Source organism: Anticarsia gemmatalis, chromosome 10 (genome assembly GCF_050436995.1).
Source record: "Anticarsia gemmatalis isolate Benzon Research Colony breed Stoneville strain chromosome 10, ilAntGemm2 primary, whole genome shotgun sequence".
Lineage (NCBI taxonomy): Eukaryota > Metazoa > Arthropoda > Insecta > Lepidoptera > Erebidae > Anticarsia > Anticarsia gemmatalis.
Genome location: NC_134754.1, coordinates 13018025 through 13041355, shown reverse-complemented (window position 1 = coordinate 13041355; position 23331 = coordinate 13018025). Strand labels below are relative to the sequence as shown.

At 32.4% G+C, this 23331-nt stretch overlaps 3 protein-coding genes across 5 annotated transcripts; 2 read left to right on the top strand and 1 right to left on the bottom strand.

The window, feature by feature from the left end:
- Nucleotides 1-336: 336 nt before the first annotated feature.
- LOC142975903 (E3 ubiquitin-protein ligase Mdm2-like) lies at nt 337-16492 on the bottom strand. 3 transcript variants are annotated; one of them, XM_076119043.1, is made up of 5 exons: nt 16268-16492; nt 15419-15481; nt 6611-10636; nt 5855-6046; nt 337-5300 (listed from the first exon to the last, which is right to left on the bottom strand). In XM_076119043.1, exons 3-5 carry the CDS (start codon nt 6776-6778, stop codon nt 4713-4715), a joined length of 948 nt encoding a protein of 315 aa, XP_075975158.1. In that variant the 5' UTR covers nt 6779-10636; nt 15419-15481; nt 16268-16492; the 3' UTR covers nt 337-4712. The 3 variants fall into 3 exon arrangements, with proteins under 3 accessions (XP_075975158.1, XP_075975157.1, XP_075975155.1); XM_076119042.1 differs by having other exon boundaries at nt 6611-6738; XM_076119040.1 differs by lacking the exon at nt 16268-16492 and adding an exon at nt 15969-16195 and having other exon boundaries at nt 6611-6738.
- Nucleotides 16493-17477: 985 nt separating this feature from the next.
- Nucleotides 17478-23071, top strand: RpS27A (ribosomal protein S27A). The gene is made up of 4 exons (XM_076118922.1): nt 17478-17604; nt 19385-19519; nt 21308-21503; nt 22842-23071. The coding sequence occupies exons 2-4, from the start codon at nt 19395-19397 to the stop codon at nt 22986-22988; spliced, it is 468 nt and encodes a 155-aa protein (XP_075975037.1). The 5' UTR covers nt 17478-17604; nt 19385-19394; the 3' UTR covers nt 22989-23071.
- Ip259 (NSA2 ribosome biogenesis factor-like IP259) lies at nt 17484-18878 on the top strand. The gene is made up of 2 exons (XM_076118921.1): nt 17484-17604; nt 17978-18878. The coding sequence occupies exon 2, from the start codon at nt 17998-18000 to the stop codon at nt 18775-18777; it is 780 nt and encodes a 259-aa protein (XP_075975036.1). The 5' UTR covers nt 17484-17604; nt 17978-17997; the 3' UTR covers nt 18778-18878.
- Nucleotides 23072-23331: the final 260 nt, after the last annotated feature.

The following is a 23331-nucleotide window of genomic DNA, read 5'->3' as shown; positions in this document are numbered from 1 at the left end:
TCATAACAATATTTGTACTGAGTGGAAATCGAGCCCACGTCAGTGACTGCAACTGTGACTAGAATCTTATGCTGGCCATAAAAAATCCTTACTTGTATGGTTGCCTAACTACTAACATTACTTGGTGGTTCATTTTGTTCCCGTGTGAGCATCGAACACACCTTACGTGCAGTTTCAAAAGAATGGCATCCACCACTCCAACGTGACATACTGACAGTACAGAATATAAAATGGCGCGAGGCATACGATACTTTTTAATTTTAAAATTGTGGGAAAATTTTATGAAGGGTTTTGTGTGGTACAATATTAAGGTAATACAAAAATAAAAGTCATAAATTCCTGAAAAGAAAAAGTTTATTATTAATATTTTTTGTTTTATCGTTTGTTATATCGAGTGCTTTTTTTCGATTTCGTTTCATTCTTTTTTTTTATATTTTTTTTTTCAAAATGCAATTATAAGATACATAACGTTTTTTATACTAAACTGTACAAGGCGATAAGAGATCTTTAACTATAACTTACATTAATAACTATCATATTTTTAATTGAAATAAATTCTCTATTAAAACAAGAAAAAAAACAAGATAATATAGATCCTTTGTACGGTAGGAAAAGATGGTGGGTTAGATATAAAAAGCACTAAATTCCTACATTTACAGGAATAATAATAATAATATAGATTCCCTTAAACGCTTGTTTTAAACTAAATACTAATGCTGCCTTTTTAACAGGGATGAACGAAGAAGACGCTTTAAACAGATTGGTTACGACAAAATGTACCATTTCCATACATTGTAAATGGTCAGCTGAATTACTGGCCATTTAGTATTGTTAACTATAATATTTCAAGTTAGATACGCCTTAGCTCTAAAGTTATAACCTGATGTTCAACGGTAGAGGACATCTTGACTACAAAATAATGAATAAATTTTCACCAAATCGAATGGTGTATGATTTTTAAGGCACTCAAGTAGATCATCAATTTAAATTTCTTGTATCGGTAGAGTTAGTTAGTTAAACTAAGCGAATAAAATTAACTGTTACTCAGTGTCACGACTTAAGGCATCCCTGTCGAAATGGCAGCTAAGACCCAAAAAAAGCTATGATAATTCCCGGCTTAGGTCTGGCACACATTAAATACAGCTAACACAACTATACCAATATAACCCTTAAATAACACAAAATTATCGGTATTATTGTCGCGTTTAAACTTATAGAATAGCCAGATATACTTAGCATTTAATAATACATAAAAGTTAAAATTAATATTTGAAAAGTCGTATTTTTTACAGTAATATATCTTTGTTGATAATATAATCACCAAATATATTTGTTAAGTTTTTTAAAGATACTATATGAAAAGTAGGTAAAAAACATTGAAATTATTGTGTGAATTAGGTAATCTGGTAAGAGCAAGATCGGCATTGGCATTTTTTGTGAGGAATTTCAACTAGTTTTGGTTAGGAAACATTTTTGCTATTATGTATTGTTTAATGCTAAGTACAACTGGCTACTCTAAAGTTTATCATATTAAAGTAACTTTTAAATTATTAAATGTTGCACAAAAATGTTGATATTTAAATAATTAATAGTTGAAAACCGTTTAATAGTGTAACTTTCTTTAAATTAACATAAAAGCGTGCGAAATGAATAAGCGTGGCCACTTTTATAAAAAACTTCTTATCAATACTGTATCTACATAAATAAAAAAAAACCTATGATCCTGTTTCTGCTCAAAAGAAAAATAACCGCGAAAACTATCCATAGTGAATAAAACTAAATTTATTTTACACAATTTAAACTCGAATATCTTAAACTAGTTTAATTTAACTTTTTATAACTCAAAATTCCAAAATGTCCGATATAAATTTATTTGGCATTAATACAACCGTTTGCAAATGTTACGTGCCAAAGAGCTCTAAGACTAATTTTTAAATTGTGGAATATATTAAATCTTTTCGTTTCGGTGGTCCACGTGTCTACTTTATTTACAAATTTATTTATTTACATTGAAGCGTACCAGAGCCTTGTTATATTTCTAATAACGATCATTATTTATACAAATTATAATGTCACACATGTATAGTTACTGCTTTGTAGAAAAACTACAACTCTGTATTTTTTTAATTATCGAGGTTTTTTGTATTAATTATAAGGCACAACTTTTCCTCGAAACAATAAAACAAATTTTACATCAATGTTAGAAATAGATTGGATTCAATCTCATGGCTCATAATAAAGTTTATAACTTAAACAAATTTTGAATAGACAAAAACATATTCTTATATCTTTTACAGCACTTAAATTATAAAAAAAAAAATAGGGAACTTACATGACACGAAAAAACATGTCTTTAAATGGTTACATTTTTTTCGACCTATTTACCAAAATAATCTTTTTTATAAAACATAGAATTATCAGATACATTTTTGTATTGACTGATATTTACGTGCGGTCTTTTATACGTAGTATTATTCCGTATGTATACGTAATTATGTACTAAGTGTACCTATACGTTATCTAAGCGTACCACTAAGATATATGCACATATAAGCTATGTTTTATTTGAAAAGGTTTATTCTTTAAAAGTATGGATTTTGTATACAATTAATAATTTACGGATAAGAAAAGATCTTGATGTCACTTTAAACTAAAGCAATGTTTTAATAAAGAAATATTTTTAGTAATTATTGGCATGCCAAATTTATCAAAAAAAAAGTGACCCTAGTATAGTTTCTTGAGGCAGAAACATACCTTTTTATAAGCCTAAATTCCTCCACAAACTGATAATAATATAAATCTAGGGTCCTATAGCATGAAATTCTTTGCAGTTAAGTTACTTTGCGTAATTTTCTCAATTCTTTGCCACAATCGAGAATATTTGCTTTCAGTATTGAATCGACTTTACAAACTTTACGATTCAATTAGATTAAAGAGGTATAATTAAAAGAGTTATATTTTTAATAAATGCAGTAACTATAAATGTGTGCATATAAAGAATAATAATATAACCTAATAACAGTCTAGCTTACTTTGTTATCACAAGGGGGCGTTATGTTGTAAGATAGACTAAATTATATTGAATCGCTTTAAAAAATCATATTGCTACTTTTGTTAACTGAAATAAGGTGATCCCGACTAGGTAAAAGCAAATAGTAAACTCCTTTTTAAAATGCTCGCCTGTTTTTCCCGAAGGTGTAGGCATAAATGTACCAAAACACATATTTTTTTAACTTATAAAGAGATCTCCCAGATAATAGTAAAATTAGTATATTCTTATACTTCACAACTGAAATACACGAAGTTATATGTACAAGAGTACCAGATTACATCCAATTTTAAATGCTCTCAAATTGATAATTATTTTGGTGTCGTGGGTGTTTTTACAAACATACAAATGATACAATTACATCCACATTAAAAACAAATGCTTGTGGAGTATAGAAACAAAGATTATTTATTTCTTTCAAAAGTCTATATAAGTCTCTTGTATATACTTTTTCATTACTTTTCTGAGCAGCAGCTTGTTGCTACTAAACTGACGTGAATATAGTATTTTAATACCACATGTTACATTTTACCCTAGTGGGACCACACTTAAATCTTTCTCCAATCATTCGCTCATTATACTTACCTTATCGTTCATTCACTTCGTTCATTCGTCATTCACCAATCTCTTACGAATAGCCGATATATTTGAAGACTAGTATTGTTTAACATTCAATTAGTTTTCATTGCTGATCACGACTGACTGAACGTTTTATGAGCAATTATCTTGATCTTACCTTTTAATAAAATTATGGGAGGTTAGCTTGAAATATGTAGTTTTCTATTATTTCCTTAGTTAAATAGGAAATAAAATTAGGTTTGAAAAGCGTCTTTAAAGTTAGTTGTAGGCTCTCTTATGTACCTACTCGCTTTTTCTAACCATAAGTAAATAATATACTTGAATTTATTATGAAATTGACTTACTTCTGAGTTCAGAAATATTAATAAAATGACTATTTTAACATTCTTGCCTTGATAGTAATATAATAAGTATCAAATTAACCTTTATTGATTTTTAGAACTATTTTTAACATTACAAATAATAGGAACGTATGTTATTATGTATTTCTAATTTGTATTCAAAATTAATAATTTGCTCGTCAGTCAGTCGCGATTTCTATAATGTTGGTGAAATTATTTAGTTTTTAGTAAGAACACGTTAGTTCTTAGTTTTACCTTTGTGGGTTTTTGCCTGTGATGTTATTTGAGTTTGTTTAGTAATGTCCTTGTTTGGGCTAATTTAGTTTTGAATAGTACTTTTTTTATAGGTTGAAATTAAACTTTTCTATTGCAAATTATTAAAGTTTATAAGAGGTATAAAGTATGTAGTCTGGTTTATTAATATGCATATAGGTATTCTTCCTACAAAACCCGGAAAATTTTATAAGGCTTCTGCAATATTGTAGAAATCCTTCAAACATTTTTTTCGGTCTGGTTTTTGTAAGACCATTATGTACAAAAAAATATTATTAGCTTTGAAATTTGGCTTATATTTATTCCGTTTTTTAGTTAAGTCGATAGGTTTATAGAATTAGGTAGATAAAATTTGAACACTATGAAAACCCCCTTCTAACTACAAAATAACAGTTTAATTTCAACCCACATCAACTTTAATCAAGTACAACATTACGAAAGTCTTAAAAAACCCAAACAATTACAGAAGCTCACATAACAACGGCTTTAAGGACATTACTAACTTTACAATTACATACGGGACACCTCTTAGCCTTCACCCACACTTTCACCGCGCATTTGTAACAACAACAAATATGGGCAATCCTCCCGTGAACGAACACACCAGATTTAGGCTCCGATATGCATATAACACAAAGATCTTTAGACTCGATCTTCTCAATAAGACTATTCGCTATAACCTTTTTAGTAAGTTTTACATCATCGTCAATAGTAATAGCCGGATCGCTTATAGTTTTAACCAAAGGCCTGACGGTCTGAACTTTAGCGTCGTCGGAACTCAAATCGCTATCGGAATCGGTACGCGCACGCTTTCGCTTCGCTTCGCGTTCGGCGAATTCCGCTCGGCGTTTCTTACACCTACTTACTGTAGTGTCCGGTTTGGAGGTACCTTCGCCCGGGTTCGCCTGTGAGTCGGGAGTCTCTTGCAGGTCTGGGGTCTCCTGACTCATGGGCGAGTCTACCCCGGAGTCTTGTGACAACGTGCGCGGTATTTCGTCTATTTTCGTGTCTCTGTTGCGTTTGCGTTTCGGTCTTGGCGGGAAGAAGTTTTTGCGTACCTGTAAGATGTGGCGAGTTTATGAATTGGGTGTTACGATCTAGTAGGTTATAGAGGATATTTTTACACATATGTCTAAGAAATGTGAGCTTATAATGAATGTATACGTAATATACGTATACGTGCGTGTACGCCTGTGCGCGTATACGCTCATAATCATACCGACACCAAACATACGATCATAAACTAAGTAAGCCTGAATATTTGAAAATGACAACAATCTAAACTTGAATCGAAGGAACTGCGCGAGTTTGGAAACTTGACATTCATGTCGTGTATCTTAAAACTAGGTTCTGTTTTCTCTAAAAAATGTGTCACGGGTGTCGGAATGACAAAGGTTTGTTTCGTATGGTGATGGTCAATCTCACAACCTCTCAACACAGTACAGGTCGTCAAAATGGTATATTCCCAGTTGTCCCCTCTAACACTGTCCCCCGGAGTGACAAGTGGGAATACAAATACGAAGAAAATTCCCAGATGTCACCCCGGGAGACAGTGTTGCAGGGGACAACTGGAAATATACCGTCAAAATATAGTACAAATAATAGTGCTCACCTGGAAGCATTTCTGACAGTATCGGTACAGCGGGTTGTTGTTCTCGGCGCGGCACTGGGCGCAGTGCCAGTAGTCGAACAGGTCCATCTCACTGTCGCTCTCGTACGAGTCGGTGCGCTCCGAGTCCGCCAGCTGAAGCTCGCCGTCGTCGCCCACGCACACCTCTATCACTTTCGTTGATATTATCTCGTTCTGGAATTAATTACAATTATGTTATTAGTTTACAGTATTATTATGTTCTGAAAGGAAGATACCGGTGGAAGATGGTATAACAATATGACTAGTTGAATATAATATAAAAATGTATAATTTGGATTCAAAAGGATTCAAAATGAATAACCCAATCGTTAGAGAAAAATATAATAATGAAAACTTAAAAACTGTGAAATAAAATAGGTAGCCTCACTCTTATCTTAATTTTTGGTACATAAAATGCTGCCAATTGAAAAAACGCGATCTATTTAAATAAATTTAGATACTATTCGATACAAAGCTAAGATGCGTTTCGTTATATCAATCGACTTTGGAGGTAATTTGTAATTTATTTTTCTTAAAAAACAACTCCCGCGCTAAGAATTGATCTTGTGCCGCGGGGACTTACAAACAACGGACACAAAGTACAACCAGACCCGAAACAATTATTTGTGAATCACACAAATAATTGTTTCGTGGCGACCTAAACCACTGCCACATGGAAACAGTTAGTCAATTTAAAAAAAAATACAAAAAAAAGGATGTATTAGGGTGTATGCTCACATCACTCTGCGCGGACGTATCATCAGTGTCTATGGGCGGGTCGTCCCCCTCCGAGTCGGTGGCGGGCTCGTACTCCACGTCGCTGTCGGCCGGCGCCGCCTCCGTGTCGCTCGTGTCTCGCGCATAATCTACAACATCAACACTGTTATATACACGCACCATACACATAAGAAAATATCCTGCATTCCTTGTTACAATTGCCCAATAGTGATCTTTTTTTGCCCTTAGTTTGAAATATTATTATCAGCCTTTCTTCCAAACTATGTTGGAGTCGGCTTCCAGTCTCACCGGATGCAGCTGAATACCAGTATTTTACATGGAGCGACTGCCTATCTGACCTCAACAACCCAGTTACCTGGGATATACCACGATACCCTTCGGTAAGACATATTGTTCAATGGGCCCTTTTTGCCCATAGTTTGAATATTATGGATAATTTTCCATTGCATTTAGCAACATAGTATTTTGTATACCATGGTCCAATGATAGGTATCTCTTTATTTGGTCCAGACAAACTTATTTTGTCCTGGATTTGTCATAATGGATCATTTAATTGCAGACAGTCTACTCAACTTGTTCAGTGAGCTAGACTTCTAGGACCATATTTATGTAGATTTTATTTGGCCCATGGATTTTTTGTATGGGCCATAGTATCATTTTCTTTAACAGCATAAGATTAATATGCTTTATTGGCTCAAAGTCTACACAAGGTTATAGTGAGTCAGACATATCATAACTAAGTGATCAATTTTCTTTAGCCATAATTTTTCAATATGTCCCCACCCATTTATTTGACAGCAACAAGCTGTATATTGTCTTTATAGTCCACTCTAGATGTTCAGCGAGTGGAACTTGTAAGATGTTGGTTTGACCATAGTTCTGTAGATGAGGACTACTTAATCCAATGTATTTTTTTTTTATTTTGTCATATTTGTGTGTATATTTTTCTCCTTTCTTTCTTTTATATTTTTTCTGCATCTTTTTTTATGGAAATTCCTCAGTATTATCACTGTTTTTCTTTTTTTTTGTGTACTCCATTTTTGTCATATTTTTTTCTGTCTGTCTGTCTTTGTTCTTTTGTTTTATTTTTTTAAATGCCAATTTTACATACATAGCTTAATCTACATACACGATAACATGCAGATAGCTGTGATAAACCGCCCAAATTTGATAATATACCATTCACAACACACATGATGAATAAAATTAGAACTTTTTGTTTATATTGTTAAAAATAAAAGATTATTACATACGGCAAGTGGAATGACATTATGAGTGATGGAGTGAGCGAAATGTTGATAGATTAGATAATTATATCAAATTTCAAAGTCATCAGGGATTGGAATTCCTTTGATTAATCTAGAAAGGAGACAATAGAGAAGTACAAGACATGAGTTTCTTGAAAATTTTTTTCGTCATGTATCTCCCAAACACTTTTTTCAGTTACTTTTTAAAATGTGTATATGAGATAAACGTCGCATTTATATACCAATCACATAGCGTATGGTAGGCACAAGAAGATAAAAATATTTTAAGATAATCACTAAGCCAGCCAGGTAGCTAGTGGGGTAAACACATCTAAAACCATCACTCTCATTGATATTGTATGAACGAATGATGAAGCCCAGAAAATTACTAATTCACTTTAGCTGATCTTGTAAAGACATATGCATGATCAATTTAAATTCTCCTTCGAGTAGTCTCAACTATAATGAATTTCTGATATCAATGATAGTTGACAAATAAGTCTACCAAAGATATTCTTGATAAATTTTAATTTTCCTTCAACTATTCTTAACTATCATTCTTATGAATTTCTGAAATTAATGATATTTGACAAAGTCTACCAAAGATATTGTTGCCCACTCTATAATTATTTTAGCAAACACAACTACCATTCATTTGATTTTCTATAATCAATGATAGTTAACAACAAATCTTTTGACAAATTAACTATTTCCCCCACGTCTTAAAGCATGCTAATTGTAAACGAATCATCGTGCATACATAAGGTTCTATTAGCATGAGTTGTCATGTCATGATAGTTCGTGAGAGACACGCACGATCCGATGTGAAATGTATCGGCATTCTGCGAAATGTGTACAAATCAGGGCGATTTATCAAGCCTTGCTGATACTGTCTTATGTACTAAAGATTTTTTATACTGGTAGGTAAAGAAATCGAATGATAAAATTGAGTTTTTTGTAAAAATTGTCGGAATCGAAGCGTACGTACTGTAATGATTTGTTGCTTTGTATTGATACTATGATCACAGGATCGGCATTTCTACGCCAAAGAAATGAATCAATCTATCTTCTTATTTATTGAAATACAAACAATGGACAGAAATTTCCCGAAACAATAATTGTTCCGAAAGGGAATCGAACCCACGACCATCCGACGAAATGGTAATGGCATGGCGACCACATCAGCCGCTGCGCCACGAGAATATAAGAATAAGAAAAATATCGTTTTCTTTCTTTACCCACCTCTCTGGAGGAAAATCAGCTATATACTTTAGTGATATAGTACATAAAACATTACCAGCATTTCACTAACAATTGTTACTAAAACTAAGTACAATTAACAAAACATATTTCAAAGTAGGGTGTGTGAGAACGTGCGATTATCATGACACTCACCTTAGCGTGTTCGGTATAATCAGTAATGACAAATAACGTCATGCGATAAAAACACAAGTGCAAAATTACATAAAAAAACACTCAATTTTGTTGAATTTAACCAAAAAATAACGAAAAGAACGCTATTTTTGTAAGATTTCCTTTAATCACAGAATGATTCGAAAATATTCTTGAACCAAATTCGGATTTATTGAGATCGGAAGTGACATTGGTCTGTCATTTGCCAATATTTGATCAAACATTGGCTAGATTATGTCACAGGCCACTCAATGTTAATATAGTCCTATCATAATATCATGCAATTTTTGCAATTTATCAAATCATCAGGAATTTGGCTCACTTTTACTATAAAATTAGAAACACACATGTGGTTTATATTCCACAATGCAATATCAAGATGCATAAAATATTCTCATGCTATTTCAGACACAAATATTGTTTTTGTGGTATATTTTCGTGTTTAACTGCTAAAAGTAGGTAGTTTAACTCTCTTAACTCATTGAATAAACAGTAGTGACCTTGAATAACCGATCATGTGAGACGGACATCTGTTTAATGTGAATTACAGACAACACTGTACTTTAACAGGCGTGATATTATGTATGTATGTATGTATGTACTGTACATACATTTTATGTACACTTATGACAAAATAAACGCCTTTGTAGAACCAATTGAATTAATATGTGAAATATTGTTTTTTTTCGGCTGGCAACTTTTATTTAGTGTTGCCAATTGTTAAAGCTATTTTCCATAAATTATTAGTGCTCGGTTTCTTAACCGTTATTGAATAGATAAACTACCGCTAAGTGTACCTCAGAAACCGGGAGTAAATGATTTACAACACCATTTAATATGATTAAAATATTCAATTTTGGCCATTAATAAACTAATTCAGTGTTTCCCATTCACCATTTAAAGCTGGTTTTAAGCTCCGCACTTCAAAGCAATGCTAAGCACGTTATGAGTTGATGAAATAAAAAATGAAGACCCTATTTTGAAATATGTATGACATGGTTCTAAAACTAATCTACTAGCTAAATAAATTACACTAACAAACAATACTTTAGTTTATTTCTTAGGCCTAGTGTAGACAGACACATTTGCCGACAAAAAACAGGCATCTACACTACACCTTAGAAATTAAACTATAGATAAATGTATTTTAACATGTTTTTTTAAGATAAGTGCACACTAAACAACAGACATTTTGATGTTTAGTGTACACTGATTTTTCATACATTTGATTCATAATCTATGATTAAAACTATTATTTTGTTGTGATGAAGTGATCATGAGGATCAATCAACATTGTCTTCGGGTCCTCGACCACCTTGGCTCCTGGGTAGAAGGTAGACCATCAGGAGTTCCGGTACAAACGGATCTGACAATCACCAGTAACAATATATTAATACTTTTTTTATACTGACATCTTTCGGCGTTGTAAGTTACTACGTTAATCAATTTTGAGTTTGTCGTAAGATTTTAAATAATGAGTTTATTTTAACTTAATTATTTTGGGAAACAATTTAAATATAGTTACAAATTTTATTTTGGAAATATTATTTTAAATAATTTCGATATATTTTTTCAGTTGTATATTTGAACCTGTGTCGATTTACCAAGAACTTTTTGTCCGTTAACTAAAACTACATGTTTTGAGCCCTAAGAAAACCATTAGATTAAAAACAGAGAGTCTAAATGGCTATAACATAAGATGCAATGGGACTAAAGTTAAGTAAAACATCACCGTATTCTGCTTAGCCCGCATACATAGTTAGAATTCCCATTGAGTTCAAGTTGCAACAATGCAATACGGGTGTCGAACCCGCTTCATTAACGGTATCCGTTTTCACATCTTACAGACATATTATTATGGTCGTGAAATTCCTGGTATCGAGTTACCTGGTAGTCCTGTTATAGAGAACACAATAGCGTCCAAACATTTTAGGATGATTGGTCAAACTCCTTGGACATAAAAGGATGGTTTTAAATACAAACTTTTTTTTTAATGTCTTTTCGATTTCACGGAAGGGGTGCTTTTGGCGCCAACACTCCTTTTTTTATAATTATTCGATACATTATTACTGTGTTTTATCAGTCATATCAAATTTAATGTAATCTGTAATGATTAGGTTGATAACCATTTTATTTCGGCGTTTTACAACAATGAGAAAATTATCTTGTAAAAAAAAAAACGTATTACCTTACGACTTTTGATAAATAAATATTTAAGAACAGTATATAAGACTATTAACATTCTGAACATGGGTGTTTTAAAAATATAACTCTGTAAAATATATATTTTTTAAATATGTCCCGCCTAAAAATTTCCAGCATGACACAAAATAAATTAGTTTTTTTCCTTCAAGGGTCCAATGACATCATATTGGCGATATCATCACGCATACCTAATACCTGTGCAATACAAACTGTCACAAACTGTAAAGTATGATGACGTGACAAAACACACATGAGCTGGCATGTGAGTGTGACTCATCATGAGAGCATGTTTGGAAAGCTTACTTTTTTCTTTTAGAAACATCGTGATGCAATTAAATTTACAAATGTTTGAAATTAGACAAACCTTGTCGTAATTTGGGATAAGATCGGAAGCCTAACAATGGGAATTGTTAGTTACTAGATTAAATTACCTAAAGTATTGCTTTTCTGCTAAATGTAATATTTAATATTTCTAATATCCTTCTAGCCAATAAGCGACTACGGCGGCCAATTTCATTAAAACTAGTCATTGTTTTTGTATAAAAACGATAGGAGCCTTAAAAAGGGATGTCTTTAATCGATCATTGTTGCAGTTCTTTTGCATAGATACTTAAAAGAATTTTTTAATTTTATTTTGAAATTAAATATTTTTTCAATCATTTTTTTTGTTATATAGCTCGATGTTTTAACGAAACCTTCAGTTACCTGAGTGAAGTAGGTACTCAAATATAACATACATACATATAATACAAATATATAGAATTCTTGTAACTCATACAAATATAATTGGTACCTTTATACATATTATTTTCCTTCCGCAAAATATTGTTCTCAGCATATTATTTTAACAGACATATTCCTTTTATCTTATTTTATACTCAAGAAGAATCAGGAAATACAAGTCGTTACTTGAATACGGTTGCTAAAATTGGACGCGGCCATTTTTGTCATACCAAAAAATGTTCCAAATGTCTCCAAGCTCCAAATGTTTTTGAACTCAAACTAGGTAGTTGCAAGTTCAGACATGTCTTAGAATGACTAAGTACGAGCTTTGAAAGGATCCTATTTATAAATTGTTTAGGCCGGAAATTAAAACTTTAATGGGGGAAGTCCCTTTTTGTAAACTTTTATCTATTACCCTTTATATAAAGGGTCTGTTTGATTACATAAGGTCTTTAATGGCTGAGTTAGGCATCCGGTATAACACTGCTTATTATTGTATTTACGCAATTTAATTTTGAAGGTACATATTTAACCTTTTTATTAGAATATGGGAATTAACGCGAACACGCTTTTCAGCGCATAAGTATACAATAAATATGCAATGCGAAAGTTTAAAAGTTTCGACATGTTAACATAGCCGTGAGAAAAATATGAATTCAACTGTGATGAAATCTTTCAAAGTGGACTGTGCAACTTACCGAATCAATAATAAAATGCTTCTTAAGCAATGTACAATGAAAAAGACAATACTAAAGAACTTGCAATTAATTGCAAAAAAAACTTATAGCATTTATTCCTTCAGTGTGTTTTTATTTATTTTGCTGATGTAGTTTGCGGTAAACGCAAGTAGTGCCTAGAATTGAAGTACTAACAAAAACCATGCAATTGTGGTAACTTTATAGACGTAATATTTTAAACCGCAAGTCCGCAACAAGCATAGTCATTAAAAGTAAACTTCATGTGAAAAGATTTAAAAGCTTAGAATTTCTTATACGACAAAAGTAATATAATTTTTAATTTTTCAGCTAAGCTTAAATTTTAACTACTTTTCATGAAAGATAAACTATGATATTTAATGTAATTATGTCCATAAAAAGTTGTTTAATTTATTTGAAACTTGACTGGTGGAAGTATTGTCAGTTTTATTATATAAAAAAACAAATTTTATAATGCTGTTTTTTTTTTACAAAATAAATAAATAAAATTAATTTAACAAGTCCCCAACCCCCTCCCTCATTACGGGAGGAGACCCTTGCCCAGCAGTGAGACATTAAGGAGTTAAATTTTTATTTTTTTTATTTTACATTAAGTTTTATGTCGTTAACTGTACTTACATAAATAAACTTCGATTAGTTTGAATGACATACTCATGTTTGTATGACTCTTTGATGGGCGTCAACTGATATACTAAATAATAATAATTTATTACAATATACCTACTTACATAAGGATGAATAATGTCATGCTTTGTTACCAATAGGGATGACACTTTGGCAGAGAATAAAAATATACATACATACATAAAATTAAACCTTTTTACCAGGCAGGCAGGGTAGGCAGACCAAAGAACGCCAATTGATACGATCCTTAAAAAATATTCTTGCCTCATTCGCAAATAAAATTAAAATATATTTTATGTACATATTACTATAATAACTAATTTAGTATATAATTATAATAGAGTACATTTTCTAATAATTATAGAGACAAATTTAACTTTACAAAATAGACTGGCCAATAAAAACGCACAATAAAATAATACTTTAAGAAGAAAAAAAATAATAAAGAAAAAAATGGGTAATTTACAAAAAAAATACATAAATAGTAATTATGTTTTTTAACCTCAAAACACGCATGTCAAAACACTTTAATGTATGTTAATAGCTCATTAACGTGATAACAACTAATTGTGTTCATATCAGTCGCAGCTTTATAAAGTGGCATGACTTTCTCAAATTTAAGCAGAACAAGTTGCAACAAGTCGATATAAAGCCGAAGCATGTGGAAATAAAACAATGCCTTATGACCGGAAATAATTGGTTTTGTGGTGAATCAAGAATTTTTGACGGTATTTAATTTGATGGAATAAAACGAACTCGCCGTTTTTCTTTTGTATTTTTAGCTTTAGTTGTGAATAATATATAAATAAATTTAACACATTAATGTCCCGCTGCTGCGCAAGGGTCTCCTAGCGTATTGATAAAATTATATTTTCTTGATAAAATAAAAAATTATAACTATTAAGACAGTCTCGTAAAAAAGCAAAAATTGATAACATAGTTTTTTGTTTAGGAATGCAATTTCTTTTTGTTTTTTTGGGTATTGATAAAATAATTTTACATAGGTACAACTAGCTAAAATTGCTATAGATATTATGTTATTATGGCGGATAGTATTAAAGTTTCCAGTTTTATGAATTAAATTAGATAGGTATAATGTTTAGGTACAACAAACCAGTTTCCTTTGAATGATAAAAAAGTATATATTTTATCAGAATATTTCATATCCTTCCGTTATTATAATACTAGCTTTTACATGCGATTCTGCTTACTTTTGTAAATATATTATTTTTTGAAGTATTAAACACTTACTGATACAAGATTTTGTAAAAAAAATACTATATCTACATACTTATATATTTAATTTCTTATGTTACAATACTTAAGTAAGTTGGAGGACTTATTACTCAGAAATTATTTTTCTGTTTTTATTAAAAATAAAATACATAAATAACATAAATTTGAATACAATAAGTGGCATACATAATAATAATTGTGGGCCATATAACAAGGAAACTTGTGAAGATAGAGTGCTATAAATAAGTTATAATTCACATACACTTATAATATACATAATTTATGTTCATGAGTATTAGTGCTCCTTGCAAGCCTAGTTAACTTGAACTTCTTTGAGTTATTACTTATATACCAATACCAATTGATTATTTATGAAGTAGAATGGTTTAAATTGCGATAAGTTCAGCAACAGATAAATTTTTAGATTTTAATTTTTTTTGTACTTTTTTTTTATGCTTGCCTTAAAGAGTTACTTTTTTAAATTATTTTTTTAAGCTACAGTTTAAATAGATCTTTTTCTATTTACAATACAATACTATAAAATACAAAGCATGCAAACACAAAACAAACAACCTCGGACACACCAACACACCTATAAAGGAAAAAAATTAAAAAATAAAATTTTACAATTTATTTTAACTTACCGGTTTCCTTCCCTTGTATGCTGAACACAGTCTCTGTTGAACAACGTCTGCTCCATGAATGATCTGCAATATTTTATGGTTACAAACTTTAATATGAGCTTAGTATGTAATTTGATAACTGCAATACTGCAACCATTAATATTATACAATCAAAGATAAAAAACAACCTATGCAAAATTAGTTATAAGCAAATATTAAGACTAGCACAAATATCTAAAATAATAGTGCTCCCAAATTCATTGTGAACTAACTATAATTAATTATGTATTAAAAGCTTATTGTATCATACTGGTAAAGGGTATTATCAAAAGTCAATAGAATGTTTTAATAAAATATTTTACTCAAAACAATATTTAGTTGATCTACTTTATACGTTTTGTACAAAAGTTATGCTTGAAAGTAAGTAATGTATCAAACTTTCAAATTTCGCGCCGAACCACAGATGTTTTTATAGCACAAGAACGTGATCACACACACATACTTAGAAATGTACTTTGTAAGCCACAAAACTGGGTAATTTAATTCACAACCATAAAAAAAACCAAATCACCTTGAACAGACAATGACAACATCTTTTTTTTATTTGCGAACAACGTCCCAACTAACATTTAACCTTATTCGGAATGTTAATTATGACATGTAGTTGTACGCACAACGCTTTATGAATGACCATTGATGTAGTCCAATGTACAAGTTTCAAACTTCATTAGAACGCCCACAAAGCTTTCACAGTTTCAAAAGTAATGTCTTATCGAAGCACAATCAACACACTGAACAAACGTTGACCACAATGAATGTTCGCTGACCGCACGGCGCTACAGTTCCATAATTAACACAATCAACACTCACCTGAAGAGAAGGTTGCTGTTGTGTTCATAATAGTAAAACTGTTTGGCGTTCGGTCTTTTACCGATTAGTTTGAAATTCCTTAATCTAGAGCGTTGTTGATATCATAACAGAAATCTCAGCCAGATACTGGCGTATAATTTAACCAGGTTTTACTGGTTTGGACTTCGTTACGCGCTTGCCAAATGGTTAGCTTTTTTATTATTACCTAAAGTTACAGTGTTGCCAAGAAATGAAAAACGTCACGATAAAAAAAATATGCCACACGGCGCTTGGTGTTGTCAATGAATTATTATGAAGGGCTGCTATATGCAAAAAATATTTAACAAGTTTTACATTTATGCTTTTTTCCCATCAGGATAGGCAGATCCGTAGAATATATTTAAAATGTACAGAATAATGAATTTAAGAGTCATAATCTAGCCATAAGTCATGGAGCCACACTCATGTACCTATTTTTATTATAGCGGCTGACAAATATCACAGTATACTTTCAAGGAACTAGTACGAACTACAGGCCTTTACGGTTACAATACCTATACGGTTACATCCGGAGACGGCCCCCTTTTCGATTTTTATTAATGTCAGATTTATGCGTATGACTGATTCTCAGCAATGCAATTTAGGTACAGCACAAAAGCAGAAGACGAAATGAGTGCCGTCTATCTCAACCACTGTGCCACTAAAACCATTAAACTTCTTAATATAGTGACATAAACACAACGTAAATATAAGGTTTGGGTTTAAATTTACTGATCCTGCACACTGACTTTATTAGACACAATTTTTATATTGTGATGACTGTAACTCATCATCATCATCATGATTCAACATTCAAACATTTTTAAACTTGGGTCCATTTAGAAGTAACACTTTAACATTGAAAGAAACAAAAATTTTAATTTGTGTAGCAATTAACTAGTAGGTAAAGCACAAAGATGCTGGAAGGAACCTAAGAATACGAGTAGTAGAGATCAAAGATGGTCTCGGTAATAAAATATAACATAGCCGACTGTTAAAAAATAAGCAGAGGATCAGTTTATGCCCGTAACAAAATAAGAAAGTTGTTTCCTACGGAAGATTAGTACCTACTTCCTTTCTACAGTGCCTTCCTTGTCATTATGTTTATCTGATTATTTATTAAAAGTATTGATTTTTAAAGCTGAAAAAATACTACGCTACATTACACATCAAAATTAGATAGTTGCATTTTCAAGATCTCAGTTACATACGCACGACGTTGTAATTTAGAATCATAATATTAAAGCAAACTATTTTGGCAAGTAGCAACACCGGTTCTTTTAAGTTTCCTTTTCCATGTGGCATGGTGTCGGCGTAAGGTGAGTTTGTCAATCTTGTGAAATAAAATAGAAATTACTGCGCAATTTATGATTAGATTGTTATTTGAACGTATGTATTATTGATTTTGTACATTGATTACAAAATACGTGCAATAATTACTCGGGATTATAAGATATTTGTGGAAATTTACCACACGTGCCAAGTGGTAGTCGTCTGGTTTTATGAAGTGAAGTTATTGAAGACATCAAGGGGATTTGCTGCAGATAAGTTGAAACAGGACGTAGTTTGGAGAGTTTAAACTATAATTGAAGTGGGAATTTAGTTTGTAAACATAACAAAACAGTGCAAACAGCGTGTCGAAGAGGTTAGATTTTGTCAAGTGTCTATTTGATCTTGAAACTTTTGTTGTAGTTGCCGAATAAGCAACCACAATGCCGCAGAACGAATACATTGAACGTCATCAAAAGCTTTACGGTAGAAGGCTCGACTATGAGGAGAGGAAACGGAAGCGTGAGGCTCGTGAGCCTCACAAGCGTGCCGAGAAGGCGCGCAAACTGCGCGGTATCAAGGCGAAGATCTACAATAAGGAGCGCCGCAATGAAAAGATTCAGATGAAAAAGAAAATCAAAGCTCACGAGGAGAAAAATGTCAAACAAAATACTGAGAAAGTGGCAGAGGGTGCCTTGCCTGTGTATCTACTTGACAGAGATGTACAGTCCCGTGCTAAAGTACTGTCTAACATGATCAAACAGAAACGTAAAGAAAAAGCAGGCAAATGGGACGTACCTATTCCTAAAGTCAGAGCACAGGCTGACGCAGAGGTATTCAAAGTATTAAAGTCTGGCAAAACCAAACGCAAGGCATGGAAGCGTATGGTGACTAAAGTTACCTATGTAGGAGAGAACTTCACACGTAAACCTCCAAAGTTTGAGAGGTTCATCAGACCTATGGCTTTGCGTTTTAAGAAAGCACATGTGACACATCCCGAGTTGAAAGCAACATTCTGTTTACCAATCATTGGTGTGAAGAAGAACCCTAGTTCTCAGATGTACACAAGTCTTGGAGTTATTACGAAGGGTACCGTGTTAGAAGTGAACATTTCAGAACTTGGTTTAGTTACACAGGCTGGTAAAGTTGTGTGGGGTAAATATGCTCAGGTTACCAACAATCCTGAGAACGATGGATGTATAAATGCTGTACTTTTAGTTTAATTTTAATTGAAACCATTATAACTAATTCACTGAACATACAAATTCAGTTGTACCTGGATTGTGATGTTGAACATTTCCGTTAATAAATACCGTGAAGCTTTTTTATGTATTTTATTTACTTACCCATGTTTACAGGTATATCTGCAACACTGTCTACTTATATAGGTCTATGTTATGTACCATATCAGTTATAACTGAGAGCTCAACTAAGCTTTTCTTTAGTTTGTGAGTTGGCTCATGTACCCTCACTTGCATTTACATGTACCTACTTAGTAGGTACTTTCAAACTATTTGCATTTAGACAGTCTTATAAATCTAGTCACATTTTCTTTGTTTTTGATTTAGAACGATCTAAATGAGATTTTTTAGTTAGGCTTTTTACTCATACCTGTAACACTTTATCATTGGATATTTTTCTTGATAAATAAATATTGGAGTTTAATTTAAAATTTATCTCTGAATATTTCTTGCTCTATAAGTTTTTTTTATCACTATCTATATTTTAGTGAACTAGGTATTAGAAAGTTAAACTTTTATATTTGGTATTTTAGTTTACCTTAACTGAAATATGTACAAGTTTATGAATATTTTTATTTCCATTGTTCAGGTGAGTCAAGATGCAGATTTTCGTCAAGACCCTAACGGGCAAGACCATCACTCTTGAGGTCGAGCCCTCGGACACTATCGAGAATGTGAAAGCCAAGATCCAAGATAAGGAGGGAATCCCTCCTGACCAGCAGAGGTAAGTTCGCTACTGATAAAAGATTATTGACTGACAAAAATAACTATGAAGTTAGCCTACATTACTAGAGGAATATTCCTAAAATAGACAACATCTTTTATTTTAATTGTATTAACATACCTATTTATTTAACTTATAAAATTAACATACAAACTTTTAAATTATACATTTTATGATTACTAGACTAGAGTTTTCGGCTCCATACATTCAGTCTCGTGTTTCCATACAAGTTTATTTATTTACTAATGACATGTAAATAGCTAATATCACAATAATAATTTTGGATTAGGTACAAAGTAAGACATGCTTAACAGGAACTAAGGTGAACAATACTCGCATTCGTCAGTCGGATAATGATCGTACACAGATAAATAACAATTAGTACACCAGAAATCTTTAGTTCTTAGTAACAAACTAATATCACGGCGACTCATTGAGGAACTAAAATGTAGCAGTCTTGAATTTGCAGTGACTTTTTTCTTGCATCCGAAACATTTTTCCGCCAAAATGAAATGCGTTTTCTCCCAAGGCCATTGTAAGTCGTTTTCATAGCATGCCACGAAGTCCTTTATCGATAATATTTTGTCAATGTCCAGTGATGATATACCCATTTTATTTGGTTGTTCAATTTTCCGAAAGAAATAAACACGCGGATCTTGTCAATCTGAAAATAAATGGATTAACATTGAGAATGTGAAACTAGATTATTGACTTTAATTTTAATGATACGTTAAATACTAACTATACTGATCTTTCAGTTTTAAATTAAACATTAATAAAAAATAAAGAACGAAAATATTCAAATCGTATAGGCGTGAAACGTTTTTTTTATTAAAAAAAATATCACTGACCACAGACTTCTTACGTTTTTATGAAACTTTTTTTTACTGGAAATCAACATAAACCTTATTAAAAAATAAAAATGGTGACTTACATTAAAAAATTTATATTGTGCAAGACAGATTGAGCACGCGTGCACCACCACATCGGTACTAATCCAGACTGAATCATAATAAAGGATATTACGACAGTCGTAAACAAAAACATTAGTAATATACCTACCTACTTAACTACTGATATTACTAAGCACCTATTAGGGTCACAACAAAAAATAGTGCCATACTACTGAAAAAAACATTGTAATGATGAAATTAGCAGCTTGTCATACTTATTAATTTATTTAATTACTATGATAAATAAATTTATGCTTTTTCCTAATGGATAGTCAATCCTGCTGCAATTTTATTGATACTTTTTCAGATCAAAACGGGCTCTAAAGCAATTTAACAATACTTTTATCGACAACCGGTTTCAATTGCATATACGTATCCGCGAACTTATATCGTCTCCACTGGAATGCACTTATACAAATGCACGATCAGATTGAAATCGATTCCCACGTGCCAATGACGTCATAGTTACGATGACCCTACGCGTGTTTTCAAGGGCAAGGACGATTTTACACATCTTAGTAGTTAGTTGTAATTTATTCCAACTACTGGGTATTTAATGGACGGATATTTTTAAACTCGAACTTATTAAGTATCGTGGAATTTGTAACTAAGAAAAAACCTGACCGACCATTTTTTATAACGACTAATAGCTACATGATAAACTACTACAATATGTTAATCTGATAAGTTCTAAGATTTCGTTTGCAAGATTTCCAACCCAAACATTGAAAATATTTCCTACTGTACTTTCTTTTGAAAAGTAATCCTTTAGATACATATAACGTAAATAGTCTTACAGAAGTGGCAATTTATCGAAAAATAATTTGTTCTCCAGATTGATCTTCGCTGGCAAGCAGCTCGAGGATGGTCGTACCTTGTCAGACTACAACATCCAGAAGGAGTCCACATTGCACTTGGTGCTGCGCCTTCGTGGTGGCGCCAAGAAGCGCAAGAAGAAGAATTACTCCACCCCCAAGAAGATCAAGCACAAGAAGAAGAAGGTCAAGCTAGCCGTGCTTAGGTTCTACAAGGTATGTACCAACTTACTTCTCAATTAGAATATTTCTTAACATGATGGTTAAATTCACAAAACCATAGGATGAACTTTTTAGAATCATGTTTTCTTTGCCATTTTGACATGTATCGTATTGACTGAAATAATAAATAATATAAACTGTATATTTCTGTTAGTCTTTTGTGTCTAGGTAGTAAAACAAGTGGCCTATGGACTCGAAATATCCTGAACTCCAAAGGTCGTCTTTGTTGTGTAAGATTTACTTACCAGTCGTAACTCGTAAAAGCAACATTTTCTTATAACCCTATTACTGTCAGGATATTAATCATTTGCAGTTTAATTTCCATAATTACTCACATTAGGCGATTAGATATATCAACTTAATTGGTGTTTATTATAACTTCGACACAATCATCTCATTCATCGTGTGGGGTCTCATCTGTGATGGATGAGTGTCCGCCAGCTGGTAGCCTATTAACGAAAACTTGAATCATAATATTCTAGGAATATTTCGCAATATCACGCAATCAAAAACACTGACGCATTTGCGGAAAAAAAACCTTTGGAACAGCACCTGTCCCTTTATCCTTTTACAAACACAAGCTCTTGAGAAATGTTTCGCCATGCGTTAAGATTATAATAAGAATCTTTGTCAAGTCATTTCAAACAACCTTTTTGAAAAATCTTTTTGAACTTATCTCTTGTATCTGTGTTTCAACACGTTGGAACAAGTCTGCCATAAGGAAAACAGGACTACTTAGCAGTCACTAAATAAAAGAGCGTGTTTCAAACGGGGAATGTAATAAAAGCTTTAGAAGTAGAGAACAGGTCGCGACGTGCGCGTGAGCATGAATGCGGAGGCCTATTTGCACTGTATAATGCATCCGTGAGTCAAGGGGGTAGGCAGGACAAGTCCGTACACGTTCATGAGTCAACGTCGGTATAATGTTGTGAATTTTATTATACTGTGAGGAGTGCATTGTTTCTGATGATGCAATACGCGATTGACATGATAAACGTCTTGTGGAATTTTACACACGGCTCATTGTAAACAATGTGTGAATATTTTATTATTGTTGAGTCATGGTTATATTATTAGAATAGAAAATTACAACATTTTTTTATTGCAATCATAAATAAAAAAGAGCGATAGATTTTAGTGCATTGAATAAGATGAATCTGGAAAACGCAAACTGAAAGATAGGTGTTAATCTTTAAAAATGTAGGAAAAATAATTATTAATCCCTGTTATATTCGGTTTTATTAAATTCACTAGCATTTCGACATTTACAATGTAAGCCTTATATACCGAGCCTTTAGCCATATAAATAACCAGTGTTAATGTTATTTGCAGGTCGACGAGAACGGCAAGATCCACCGTTTGAGACGTGAGTGCACAGGCGAGCAGTGCGGCGCCGGCGTATTCATGGCCGTCATGGAGGACCGCCACTACTGCGGCAAGTGCCACAGCACTATGGTCTTCAAGGATGACGACAAATAAACTAAGTTAGCGTTAAGTTAAGACCGGCTCGGACTTGCTGTGTATGATGGATTTGCAATAAATCTTGACACAGTGTCAGAGTTTATTCTGGTTTTATTTTTGAGAGAGGAAAGGTATTAAGTAAGTATGTCCTGTAACCTTTGGTTGTTACGGGTTTTTCATGTCTTTGTATAAATGTTAATTTTGTTAAGACGTATTGCAGGCGACTTATCGGCTGACTTGGATGGGTAAGATCTCCAGTCTTCGCTGTTTTCTCTCCATATCACGTTGGTGAGTTGTGGATTTAAATCTGAAATACTACTGAAGTTTTTAATGTTTTCTGTTAGAAATTAAAATAGTCATA

Coding starts and splice junctions, on each gene's coding strand:
- Ip259 (XM_076118921.1), top strand. CDS start 17,998: ATGCCGCAGAACGAATACATTGAACGTCATCAAAAGCTTTACGGTAGA.
- LOC142975903 (XM_076119040.1), bottom strand. CDS start 16,026: ATGTTAGTTGGGACGTTGTTCGCAAATAAAAAAAAGATGTTGTCATTG. Junction 6,047..6,610: donor ATACGTCCGCGCAGAGTGAT/GTGAGCATACAC, acceptor AATTAATTCCAG/AACGAGATAATATCAACGAA. Junction 5,301..5,854: donor ACTGTCAGAAATGCTTCCAG/GTGAGCACTATT, acceptor CACATCTTACAG/GTACGCAAAAACTTCTTCCC.
- RpS27A (XM_076118922.1), top strand. CDS start 19,395: ATGCAGATTTTCGTCAAGACCCTAACGGGCAAGACCATCACTCTTGAG. Junction 19,520..21,307: donor ATCCCTCCTGACCAGCAGAG/GTAAGTTCGCTA, acceptor TTTGTTCTCCAG/ATTGATCTTCGCTGGCAAGC. Junction 21,504..22,841: donor CCGTGCTTAGGTTCTACAAG/GTATGTACCAAC, acceptor TGTTATTTGCAG/GTCGACGAGAACGGCAAGAT.